We start from the raw sequence: 13,418 nt of genomic DNA, 5'->3' as shown, positions 1-13,418 counted from the left end.
ATCGGCAAATACATAATGGTGAGTACGTCAATTTGGTAACGTTTGCCGTGTATAACTATTACAAAGAGGCACTATTAATTAACGAATTTACCAATGACTAATAATGAATATCGCTATCTGTGTGGGGAAGGCAGTTCTGGTCATAAATCGGCAAATACAATATGCTGAGTACAACAATCTGGTAACGTGTACGAGCCGTGTATGTAACAAACAACGAGGATTAGTACTGGAGAATGACCGAGCTAATTTTTACCCTTATATACGTCTAAAATTAACTTTAAACTACAATAATCCAGTTTTTTATGAGTGTTCTTAATTAGTGACATTTGTGTGTGTTTTAATTCTTTATAGCTTAATGAGTATTGCTTTTTGCCTCCAGTGTTAGTCGCGCTGTACTCGTGGGCGGCTGCAGCAGAAGGCGAGGCAGGAGGAGCACGTGGGAGGATAATAAACAACAACCAATCATGATAATACAGTGTAGCGCCATGGTAAAGCAGAGTGTGTGAATAAGCAGAAGAGGAGGAGGAGGACCTACGAAGCAATAAAAGTAAAAAGAAGGAGAAGGCGAGGCACTAGCAGCAAAGGGCAAGATGGGGAAATTAAAAGTGACTATACTGCGTTACCTGGTGAGGGAGGACTTCAGGGTGTTGACGGCAGTAAGTATGTCACTTGTGTGTATGTATGAACGTCACGTGTATGTATGTATGTACGTCACCTATATGTATGCATGTCACCTGGGAGCAAGGAAGGGTCAGTCATATTGTCTACTACTCCCACATGGTTGTCAAAAGCCCAACCACTACTGTCACTCCACATGCTCTCTGTTATGCGTGCAAACTGCTTTACCTTATTTGCTGAAGGATTTAACTCCAGAATTGGGTCCTTCACTGAGCTGGACCTGCCATCTGGTGGCCCTGCTGGAGCCTCTGCCAGAGCCAAGCCTACGGCCAGCTGGAGTCCAGCGAGGCTTAATTAACATTTTTTCTGTACCAAATTAGCAAAATATCAGAATTGTAATGGTCACTATCATGTTTACACCAAAAAATCTGAGTGGAGTTCCTCAAGGTTCAGTGGGGTTCCTCAAGGTTCTAGTGGGGTTCCTCAAGGTTTTAGTGGGGTTCCTCAAGGCTTAGTGGGGTTCCTCAAGGTTCTAGTGGGGTTCCTCAAGGTTTAGTGGGGTTCCTCAAGGTTCTTAGTGGGGTTCCTCAAGGTTCATAGTGGGGTTCCTCAAGGTTTTAGTGGGGTTCCTCAAGGTTTTAGTGGGGTTCCTCAAGGCTTAGTGGGGTTCCTCAAGGTTCAGTTTTAGGCCCGCTTTTATTCATTATCTACATCAATGACATAGACAGTGGGATAACTAGTGACATAGGTAAATTTGCAAATGACACCTAAATAGGATGCACTATTAGGACAAGGGAGGATGCTAGAGCACTGCAGGAGGATCTCAACGAACTGTCAGCTTGGTCAGAGAAATGGCAGATGAATTTTAACATCACCAAGTGTAGCGTACTAAGTGTAGGAACACGCAACCCATTACATGGGTATAGTCTAGACTCCACAGCAATAGGCAGAGCAGAGTGTGAAAGGAATTTGGGAGTGTTAGTGAACTCTGACCTAAAACTAAGGAAACAATGTATTACTGCAAGGACTAGGGCCAACAGGGTTTTAGGCTTTATTAACAGAACGGTAACCAACAAAAGTGCATAGTCATCCTCAGACTATTTAGCGTTAGTTAGACCACACTTAGATTATGCTGTCCAGTTTTGGTGCCCACACTACAGAATGGACATCAACTTGCTAGAATCAGTTCAGAGGAGGATGACCAAGATGATTCAGGGGCTGGGGAACCTCCCATATCAAGATATGCTGAAACATCTCAACTTACATTCACTAGAAAGATGAAGAGTGTGGGGAGATCTGATAGAAGTATTCAAATGGGTCAAGGGTTATAACAAAGGCGATATAAGTAAAGTACTGAGAAATAGCCAGCAGGATAGAACACGCAGTAATGGATTTAAATTAGAACAGTATAGATTTAGGAGGGAAATAGGCAGGGATTGGTTTAGTAATAGGGTGGTAGGGGAATGGAATAGACTCAGCAATCACATAGTGAGTGCAGGGACGATAGCTTGTTTTAAGAGTAGACTTGATAGCTGCGGACGAGGATGACAGGTGGTAGTGGGAGGGAATCTGGAGCTGCCCTGTGTAGGCCATCATTTGGCCTCTTGCAGTCTCCATATGTTCTTATGTTCTTATTCATGTCGTTGTAATGAACCACGGTAGGCTACTCTTCAAATGTTGGATTGCGCGCTTTCAGTTCTGCCGCCCCAAGACTGTACAATAAACTCCCTCTTGACATTAGAAGAACAAAGGATCTCTCCGAATTTAAGAAAGAACTAGAAACTTTTCTCTGACTGCTACGACATGGAAACATTGACAATTAACATGGCATATAAGTTGTGATCAGTATTGAAAATTTAATGAATTAAAATATGTGGGTCCTGCAGAGCGCTTTGGCGAAAGTGGGACCAGATAAACAAGAAACACAAGTAACACTGTTGGCAAAATAAGAGCATTCATCGATATATCCTACAACACTCCATCCCGTGGTTAATAGGAATGTATCAGTGCTCTCTCTTGGGTAAATATTTCCGTCATGCAAGAAAAAAGAAGTCAAACAAGTCTGGTATGGTGTCATGCTCTCAAAATTTTATAGCAGTGGTGGAAGGTAGTGTTGATAATTTTGTCACTCAACATTCCTCCGGCTGGCACGCCGCTGCCTCAACACGATGCATTCCTCTGTCCCTCCAATCAGAACGCGGGAGGTTGTTTACACTGCTGCTAAACATATAAGAACATAGGGAAACTGCAAGAGGCCGGGTGGCCTACACAGGGGTATGCTGCCGGCAGCAAGTATTCTACTTATTTCATATTTCTAATTTAAATCTTAAGCATCTTATAATATTTCATTCACTATATGAAACTTTAAAGGAACAACATAGAGCATGTGATGATTGTTTATGTGGGAAAAAATAGATTTAAATTTTCTATTTCTTGCTTTTCCCTGTTTCTTAAATACTACAAGTACCTAAGTCAAATGTCTCCATACCATAGCTGTGAGAAAAATATGTGATTTCTAAATAATAGCAAAAAAATAGTAAGAAAAATAATTCGGACGTACACCACATGCATATTTATTTTGGTAGTTCCACCAGGACCACCAGATGGTAGGTAGAGCTCTGTGAAGGACCCAGTTACACCCAGAATAGGCAGGAATGTTAAGTGTAGAAGCTGCCGGCTGTGGGATGGTTGGAAGGTTGTGCCCAGTTGTCAGGTGGAGAGACTGAGTTTTGAGGCAGCATGCAGCAAGGAAAGCTTCCAGGAATTTTGGGAATTTTCAAAATTTTCACACTTGTATTTGTATTAATAAACAAACCAATTGCTTAATATAACTTAAATAATTAAATTAATTTTCTGAGTTTTTAGGTTACGTTTGGTAAAGGGTATCTTCAAACACATGATAGCCAGCACCTTATGGTATAGATTAACAAAGAATGACCTCATTTTGTCATATAGAAAGCCTCATTAGTAAGGAAGCATATATGAACCTTCTGAGTCAAGACCTACATATAGTAACTGTTTGGGGTTTTGTTAGGTTAGGTTTGGTTAAGTTTAGGGTATCTTCAAACACATGATAACCAGCATCTTATGGTATAAATCAACAAAGAATGACCTCACTTTGTTGTATAGAAAGTCTTATTAAAGGAAGCATAGGCTATGTGAATTTTCTGAGTCGAGACCTATAGTTACTGTTTGGGATTTTGTTAGGTCTTAAGTTTAGGGTATCTTCAAGCACATGATAGCCAGCACCTTATGGTATAGATCAATAAAGAATGACCTTTATTTGTTACCAGTATATAGAAAATCTCATTAGTAAGTAAGCATATATGAATTTTCTGAATTAAGACCAATAGTATTTTTTGTTTTTTTTTTTTTTCACGTTGTTGCCTATTGCGCCGGTAGGCATCTTCCCGGTGCGGCCTGATGGTCAGCCCAAGGCTTCTTCCAGGTGGGGCCTGATGGTCGGCCCAGCCCATTCTGGCGCAGGCGAGTGTTTATAGTGGCGCCATCTTGCATTGGCTCATGCTGCCCCCCGGAACTCATTCTTGATTCGCTTGGACGGCTTCCTCTAGAGTCCGGGTTGATGGGTGGTCTTCAGGACAGCATGTGGGTAGTTTTAAGCCACTTGGCGGTTACTGAAAAATCCGAGTGGAAGCGTGGGGATTCGAACCTGCGTCGTCCATCTCGCGGTGAATGTGGGCCCAGTACATTACCAGTTCAGCCACCGCCTACCGCCTTGTTAGGTTAGGTTAAGTTTAGGGGATCTCTAAGCACATGATAGCCAGCACTTTATGGTATAAATAAAATAAAAAAAAGAAAGGCCTCACTTTGTTGTATTGAAAGTCTCATTAGTAAGGAAGCTTATATGAATTTTCTGAGTCAAGACCTATAGTAACTGTTAGGGGTTTTGTTCGGTTATGGTAGGTTAAGTTTAAACAGGGAAAGTTGGGGATGCCTCTGGCATAGGGTTTTGGAGATATTGATAGATAAAGAGCAAGTTTAAACATAGCTTGTTAACCTTTCAGATAATGGGGATGAAGAACCACGAGCTAGTCTCAGGTCCCCTTGTGGCCCAGATTGCCAATGTGCGGGCTGGTGTTTTGTTGGGTTAGGTTAAGTTTAGGGTATCCTCAAACACATGATAGCAAGCACCTTATGGTATAGGCTAGATCAACAAAGAATGACCTCACTTTGTTATATAGAAAGTCTCATTAGTAAGGAAGTATATATGAATTTTCTGAGTCAAGACCTATAGTAACTGTTTGGGGTTTTGTTAGGTTAGGTTTAGTTTAGGGTATTTTCATACACATGATAGCCAGCACCTTATGGTATAAATCAACAAAGTATGTAGTAGAGCAAACAAATATTCTTAGCAAAAAGAGCTTTACAAGAGGTTCATTAGGTGTATCAGGATGTATTGTGGGGTGGTGAGTCTGGCTTTGTGAAGAGAACATATGAGAGCAGGATAGAGGGAGGAGACATCAGGGGAAGACCATCAGTGAAATGGATTAACAGAGTGGATGAACATTGGAGAGTGAGCTGTGTGCCAAGAGGGAATACCTAAACAGGGAAAGTTGGGGATGCTTCTGGCATAGGGTTTTGGAGATACTGATAGATAAAGAGCAAGTGTACATATAGCTTGTTAACCTTTCAGATAGAGATGGGGATGAAGAACCACGAGCTAGTCCCGGGTCCCCTTGTGGCCCAGATTGCCAATGTGCGGGCTGGTGGGGTTCACAAGGTATTGCAGGAGCTCAGCAAACACCGCCTTTGCTCCTATGAACGTGGCAAGCATTGTAAGTATCCCACCTCACCTTATATCTCTTTTACAGGATGTTATATTATGTTCCTGAATTATTTGGTCTAGGGGTTGAACAGCAAAACAACACATCATTCTAAAACTGTTTAATTACACTAAAAAAATACTAAAAATAATGCAACACATCGATAGTCTTCATACTCATCATTGGGTTTTATTTTATGGCTCCATTTCATGAGCAACTCCTCAGGGCTCTGGTAGTAGCATGTGACCTCAGCTCCCTAAGCACAGGATCTTCCTTCTGCACCTGTATCAGCTTCTGTCAGCCCTCTTTTAGTTGCCTGGGCCTGCGCAGTCCATTTGCCTTTGCCCCATGCACTCCACAGTTGATCACCCTGTCTCCACCTCAGGCTTCTGCACTTTGCTTCTTAACATCACGCCTCAGCTGTCCACTGCTTCATCACAGCTTCAAGACATCTCACGCCTTTGCTGTCCTATGCTTCAGGCTCCATTCCATCAAACTTTTGCATCATCCTCTTCGCCCTGTTGACAAAACCATTACAATGTCCATTAGTAACCTTGGGACACACTGACTTGTAATGCCAATGCTCTTTCTTTCTTACACACACACACACACACACACACACACACACACACACACACACACACACACACACTCTCACACTCACACACACACAGTGTGTAGACGAATATCAGGGAACTACTCTCTGAGTAATGAAAGAATCATGAAAAAAACTGAAGAAAAAGATCTGGGAGTGATCATAACAGACAAGTTATCCTTTGGAAAACATATAGACCAGATAACTGGGGAATCATACAATCTTCTTAGAAACATAAAAGCAGCATTTACATATTTAGATGAAGAAATGGTGAAGAAACTAATAACATCGATGATACGTCCAAGACTGGAATGTGCAGCATTAGTGTGGTCACCTAGATTGAAAAAAGAAATTAGAAAGTTGGAAAGAATACAAAGAGCAGTGACTAAATTACCGGAAACTCTGAGAGAACATACTTATGAAGAAAGACTGGAGAAATTGGAACTAACAACACTGGAGAGCAGAAGAGAGAGAGGGGACTTAATAGCTTTGTACAGGATACAAGAGGGATTGGAGAAATTGGACGGGGAAGACCTAGTGGTACGTGACAGAAGTGTGACAAGAGGCAATGGTAAGAAATTGAAGGAGAGCGATTGTAGGAGAGACATCAAGAAATACAGTTTTCCATACAGAAGCATAACAACATGGAACGGACTTGACAAGGAGACTGTGTGTGCAAAAACGATTCATGAATTTAAAGCCAAACTGGATAATAAGCGTTATGGAGACGGGACAGCACGAGCCTAGTACGGCTCTTTTCCTGTATTTCACAACAACTAGGTAAATACACATACACACGAAGTAGACTATGATGCTTACAATAAAAAAGTATTATAATTATGAGAAACTTTTCATATACCAACAATACTTTTAACCCCTACACCAAACAAAAAGCTATTGATGTAATTTTCAGATAACAGGAAGCAATGAAAAAAAGATGAATTAATGTGCTTTTTTTTCTTTCAGATGATGGATATCGGTTAACCAACATGGGTTATGACTACCTGGCCCTTAAGGTTCTCTCATCACGGGATACCATTGGTGCAGTCGGGAGTCAAATTGGTGTCGGAAAGGAGTCGGACATCTATGTTGTAACGGACACTCTTGGGAATCCACTCTGCATGAAACTACACAGGTAGATCAAACAGAAGATTCATAGTAGGTCAACAGGTATGCTCTTTATACATTCTGCTGCTCCATCACCTGTGAGGAGCATTGTTGTGGGGATAAGGATGGGTGTGAGTGTCATTTCTGGCCTCTGATCATTGGATTGTAGTTGGCACAGGTACTTTAGGAGAGACTGAGGAAAGTGATGCGTGAAGAAAGGTGGTGGCCCCAGTTAACCTTTTATGTATGTATTTCACTGTCAATCAAATAAAGTTTTTGGTAGTAAGAGCATTTTTCTGGTACCAGTTAGATGCCATTGGCTAGATCCTACTGCATGAAATCTCAGGGCATATTAGTTCACCTCTCATTTTCCAGGCTGGGCCGAACCTCATTCCGTAAGCTGAAGGAGAAACGAGACTATCACCAGCATAGACACAGGATGTCGTGGCTGTACCTGTCAAGGCTGTCAGCCACTAAGGAGTTTGCCTTCATGAAGGCACTACACGGCAGAGGCTTCCCTGTACCGCGGCCTGTGGACGCTTGCCGTCACTGTGTCATCATGGAGCTGGTTAATGGTTATCCTTTGTAAGCCCATACTTTCTATCATGTTTACATTTTTAATAGTGAAGAGAGTAGAGTTTTATTTTACTGACTTCCATATGGCTATAGTGTTTTTAATACTATCACTGCGTGGAAACACAACAAGTATAACAAGATTCCTTTGGATAGATCTAAGAAAAACACCTAATTTAGCTCCATATTTTTCACACAGGTCCAACATTCATGATGTCAAGGATGTGCCAGAGCTGTATAGTGATCTTATGGACCTCATTGTGAGGTTTGCCAACCACGGGGTGATTCATGGAGACTTCAATGAATTTAATCTGATGTTAGATGACAATGACAAACCAGTTGTCATAGATTTTCCACAGATGGTATCCACATCACATGAAAATGCCAAAATGTAAGTGATACTGGTCAGCAAAATTTTGTGTAGCATATTGACATAGATAAGAGTGAGTGTAACCTAGTAGTTACTCCTAAACAATACTCTGAAGCAGATCTAGCTTTGCAAAAGATTTAGGCATCTTAGTGAACCCTGATCTCTGTCCAAGGAATCAATCTAGGAACTCTGCAGAAAGGGTACAGGTACTCTAAAGTTTTACAAATGTTTAATTGGGCAACTTTCCACAGCTTTAGTGGCTGCAAAAGTGTGTAAAAACTAATTAAATCATTTACTAGCAATCAATTACTTGTACCGCTGCAGTAAGATGTGAAACAAGAGAATGTCACAACAAATTAAAAACTAAGTTCTTAGTAAAAGGGTAGCCAGGCCTATTTGCAGATGATAGTGTTGTTGGCAAAAAATAATTAGAAAGGATAGATTGTGTTAGGTTTCCAGGAGGTGCCTTGTGTAAGCTGACAAACTCCTTAACCCTTTCAATACGGTGACGCAGACGTCATCGTCACAGTATGGAAAGGGTTAAGAGGAATTGGAAGAGGATTAATCCTTTTCTAAACCTCTTAATCCTCTTCCATTTCCTCTTAAGAGCTTTAGAAGGGGATTAACCCTTTCCGTACGGTGACGCCGACGATGACGCTGAATGTATTGAAAGGGTTAAGCTGAGTTCACACGTAGCCGACTTGGCGTGCCGTTCAGCCATGTTCCGTCCTGATCAGTGAAAATGGCACAAAACGTTTGGCATTGTGGCCATGGTCGGCAGTAAACGTGGACAGGAACATGGGGTTGCCACCAAGTGGAGGCAGGCAGGAAGCGTGTTTAAAAAATTCAGGGCCAGTCGGAACTGAATGAGACAGTTGTCAGAAATTGTCATAGAACAGGACTAAAACGCCGTTAGGCGGGGTCAGACGCCACCAGCGGGGGTGAGCTCTGGCAGTGTCAGGCAGGATGAAAACAGCAAGAACATTGCGCGCCCTGTGTAGTAATGTTGTACAGTCATCTCTCGATTAATGCGAGGGTTACGTTCCCGGAGATGTCGCGTTATTTAACCTATACAGTACTGGCCGATTTAAATATTTTTGGCTTGCCCAGTACCGGCCTTTTTTTATTTATTTATTTATTTATTTTTTTTTTTTTTTATGTTCCATGTGATGGGAAAAGTGGAAAAAATAAGAAAAAAACATATGTCATAGACCTACTTTTTGCAGGAGAACTCCATGAAGTGTTACCACGGTGTGGCTGGAAACGGCCCCTGTACGTGATCGATGGTTTATGGAGGATTTGACAAGTGCTAGAGGCCAGGTAGCACATTTTTGTTGCACACAGGTGTAGAATACTCCAGAGAGCACCATCTCATGGGGTGTAAGTGTGGAATTTTCAGAATTATCAGAACAGTAGAATCTCGTGTTACAAAGGCGGCTCAATATAGCCTATATCCTCATCTGGCACATAATCCTTGTCCGAACCAGAGTCTGAGAGTGCTCACATGTCTTCTTCAGATGAGGAAACCTCAAACTCACTGTCTATTGCCATATGGCAAATGGAATGGGCTGCAGAGACATTGTTTACACTTGGGTAGTGTTGCCAATGCTACAAAAACACTCGCACAGTGTTGCCATTGTCAGCAGCAGTCTCTGTAGCAAAAATAAACCCACTATATCAACTGTAACAGTGTTTAGCAAACCCGACATGTATATGCATCTCTAGTATTTCCTGCAACCATAGGCGTCGCTAGTACTGTACGGGTTAAACATAATTTCCCCATAGGAAACAATGGTAATAATGGGGGTTAAGTTCCTGGACATTGGGAAATCTGCCTATTTTTGGGGTTTTGTTACTCTAACCTTAAAAAACATTATTAATACATTAGTAGGTCATGAAAACAACAAAAACACATTCTCATTTTATTTAAATTTGTTCTTCACCTGCGTCGGCCACCGTCCCTCACCCCACGCTCCCGTCACCAACCGCTCCCTTCACCCCCGCCACTCCACCTCGCTTGCCTCCTTCCTCTTCCTTTGACTACCCATGCTATTGGTGACAAAGATAACTCCTTTAAGTTAAAGTTTTCTAAAGAAAAAACTTCTACATTACATTTGTAAGTCACTGACACAACAAAATCACGTCCTCACACTCACCATCACTTTGCACTGGTCATCATCGTCGTCTGCCGAATCCTCACCCCGCTTCAACGTTGCCATATTGTCGTACTCAACCGCTTATATTTCCCGACTTCCTTCCCCCAAACTGTCTTCTGGGCTCCAATAACGAAACTAATTTATAGTTATCATTAAAAGAGTTACGGCCGTACTATTAGGCAGCCCCTAAACCTTCCTCCTCCTCTTCCCTTAAACGGTGTCCCCTTTCTGCGGGATACTATAAGGTGATTTCGGTCCCTTCCTCCGCTAGAGCTTCTTCCGAGTTGGGTTGGTAGCCTCTGTAAACATCTCTACACGGAAATATTGATAATTGAAGCATTTTACATATATTAGTGTAATCATACATATTTTTCTATGTATAATCACGAAGAAAATGGTTGATTGAAAGGCAAATATAGGTATAATTGGGAACATATAGCGTGAGTGATAGGGTTGGCATCCCTGCGCGGCCCGTGTTTCCACTAGGCCTACGAGACGGGAGGCCTTGGGGAGGGGAGTGACGTCAGCACCCCTTGGTTTCCACCTCTCTCCACCCACACAGCCAGGGAGTCCACATGTGCCCGGCGTTATCACTTCTCTGCCCCTCGCTACCATCCCGTCAAGCAAGGAGCCGTTAGAAAAGTGCTCGAGCCCCATCGGAGCTATAGGAAAAGACTACCTAGCTCCTTGAGTTGACCAAGGAGGTGTGTTGACACGGCAACTCGTCAAGGGTTAAAAATCATGATACAACCCTAAAGTCTTAAACAAAATTTTAAATCATTTATTTAAAAAAACTTGCAGATTCATATTAGATCAAATACATTTTATTATAATTCCTGGATCATTTATTACTAAATTAATGAGAGAAATGCAGAATTGACGCATAAAATATGCGAAGGGGGTCACGAAGATGTGCCTATCTCGACCCCTTGCCAGATTCCAACAATTTCGCCCCTCAACACCTTTCCTTCGCTTACGGAGAGGGCCCCTCGAAGATTATGGTACGAGAAATTGGCCGAAGAGCTTCTATAGTCGAGGAGACTGCCTTATGGTACGGCCGTTAGATTCTGATGTTTCTTGGCAATAGTTAGGCGTCGGAAACCGGTAAATACAATGCTCTGAGTACGATAATCTGGCAACGGTGCCTCGCTCTCCCTCCCTCCTCACCCCGTCCTTCCACCTCCTGTGAGGAGGTGGAAGGACGCTTGAGTGCCATAGTAGAGGTCAAAATGCAGTGTTCATATTCCAGATAAACGTTCCACTCACAGTGCTGGCTAGCTTCAGACTGAGGAGATAGACAGCGTCTCTGCGAGGTGACGTCATTGAGCGTGATGTCATTGATGAAATTCGTGTTAAATCGAACATATTGCATTAGTTAAACATATCTCCTTAAATATTAACTCGTGTTAATCGAGAGGTGACTGTATTACCAGCAGTTCCCAGCAGGATGCCAATTGTAGCAACATCACATCGCCAGCAGTCCCCAGCAGGATTCTGCTTGGCGGCATCCTGCTGGGGTTCTGCCATCGCATGGCCATGTCAAGTGGGACTATTTGTACAACATATCGAGCGGTGAACCGCTGCCTGATAGAAGGAGACCCACACCTGACCCTGGCTTCAGTCAGGGGTCTGGTGCGGTGGGGACACGTTTAGGCTGAGGACAGTATGAGACAAGATGTTGGCCAGGATTGATTCCGTTTTCAAAATTTCCTAGGATGAGATCAAACATGACTGAATGGGATGCCAAGTTGGCTATGTAAGAACCCAGTTTTATGTACTTTGGTTTTTAGATAGTACAAAAATTTTTAATTATTTGAAAGATTATTATTATATCATGATTATATGCTCCTTAATTCTACAGGTATTTTGACCGTGACGTTCGATGTGTGCGGGAATTCTTCAGGCGAAGGTTTGGTTACGAGAGTGAGCTGTGTCCAGAATTTGAGCGTGATGTAAAGTAAGTCAAAGTACTTCACAGGACAAATCTCTTAACTTTCTGTTAATTTAGAAACTATTGCTGTGCACTTCTTTCATCTGTATTAATCTGAAATATATAAAATTAGAGGCATCTTTATATCAATGATAATTTTTGTTTTGACAGGAAGGAGTACAGCCTTGATAAAGAAATTGCTGCTAGTGGGTACTCAAGGGAGGTCCAAGAGTTTGATGAAGAACTAGAGGTTGGGAAACCTATAGAAGAGGAAGAAGATGAGGATGGTGAGGTAGATGGTGATGAAAATGATGAAGACTCCTCAGAAGATGAACCATCACATGACGATGTTAAGGAAATGAAGCAGCAAACTGAGGAGTTGTGTAAAGACTTGAAGGAGGAGACAACACTGAGTGAACTACAAGACACGGTAGAAGGGAAGTCTCTAGACCCAGTACCAGAAGATTCCTCATCAGATTGTAGTACAAAAGATATTGGGGAAAAAGATAAAGAAGTTAAGGGTGATCCAGATGAAAAAGATGAAGTGGAGAAGGAAAGTAATAATAGGAAAAAGGGCAAACATCTTCAGCAAGAGGCACGAATGGCCCTAATAAAGCAGTTGGCCAAGGCAAGAGAGGCAAGGCAGCGAGCAGAGGAAAAGGGGGAGGAGCCCCCACTGCTTGAGGACTTCATTGATGACTCCCTCAGTGACATCTGCAGTGTGAGGAGCTTTTCCACAACAGCAAGCTCCATAAACCCCAAGGATGTAAAGCACCGCACTCACAGAGATTTGGAGAGAAGGCAGAGCAAGCAGGTTTCTAAGAAAAACCTGAGAGTGAAAGGAGAGGCAAATGCATACAGGAGAACGAAAAAACAAAATGAGGCTACTCTACGTGACTGTGCTGGGTGGGATGATTTTTGAAACCTTATTCTCTTTAGATCAATAAAGCAACTATCAATATGGTGGATAACACTGTCTTTTTTCTGACTCCCAAGGTAGACACTGACATCAGAATATTGTTTCTCTTCTACCCCAAAAGTTTTTTATGAAATTGAATTAGGATTACATAAGAAATCGATGGATGTTCATATTATGCATATAATTGATTAAAGGTGGACAACCAAAGAAAGGAGCTTAGTACCTATATCATGTACCTATCTATGAATGGATTGAATGAAAAATGGAAGAGGAGACAAGTGATAGAATCACTTGCAAAAGTAAGATAGACGTGTTAGGAGTTGGTGAAAAATACCTGAAAGGGTGTACGGAGGTGTGGAGGTGATG

At 42.1% G+C, this 13,418-nt stretch overlaps 1 protein-coding gene across 2 annotated transcripts; it reads left to right on the top strand.

Moving 5' to 3' along the window:
- Positions 1-379: 379 nt before the first annotated feature.
- Positions 380-13,104, top strand: LOC127001247 (uncharacterized). Of its 2 annotated transcripts, XM_050865558.1 has the most exons (8): positions 380-656; positions 4,021-4,104; positions 5,273-5,414; positions 6,964-7,132; positions 7,480-7,689; positions 7,877-8,068; positions 12,065-12,160; positions 12,305-13,104. In XM_050865558.1, exons 3-8 carry the CDS (start codon positions 5,279-5,281, stop codon positions 13,053-13,055), a joined length of 1,554 nt encoding a protein of 517 aa, XP_050721515.1. In that variant the 5' UTR covers positions 380-656; positions 4,021-4,104; positions 5,273-5,278; the 3' UTR covers positions 13,056-13,104. The 2 variants fall into 2 exon arrangements, with proteins under 2 accessions (XP_050721515.1, XP_050721505.1); XM_050865548.1 differs by lacking the exon at positions 4,021-4,104 and having other exon boundaries at positions 381-656.
- Positions 13,105-13,418: the final 314 nt, after the last annotated feature.

Source organism: Eriocheir sinensis, chromosome 2, assembly GCF_024679095.1.
Source record: "Eriocheir sinensis breed Jianghai 21 chromosome 2, ASM2467909v1, whole genome shotgun sequence".
In the NCBI taxonomy this organism is placed as follows: Eukaryota; Metazoa; Arthropoda; class Malacostraca; order Decapoda; family Varunidae; genus Eriocheir; species Eriocheir sinensis.
The sequence above is the reverse complement of the archived record's forward strand: the minus strand, read 5'-3'. Positions and strand labels throughout refer to the sequence as shown.

What these genes read in the sequence shown, in the direction of transcription:
- LOC127001247 (XM_050865548.1), top strand. Translation starts at nt 591, where the DNA reads ATGGGGAAATTAAAAGTGACTATACTGCGTTACCTGGTGAGGGAGGAC. An exon ending in ACTTCAGGGTGTTGACGGCA is followed by an intron (nt 657 to 5,272) that starts GTAAGTATGTCA and finishes TTAACCTTTCAG; the next exon opens with ATAGAGATGGGGATGAAGAA. An exon ending in CTGGTTAATGGTTATCCTTT is followed by an intron (nt 7,690 to 7,876) that starts GTAAGCCCATAC and finishes TTTTTCACACAG; the next exon opens with GTCCAACATTCATGATGTCA.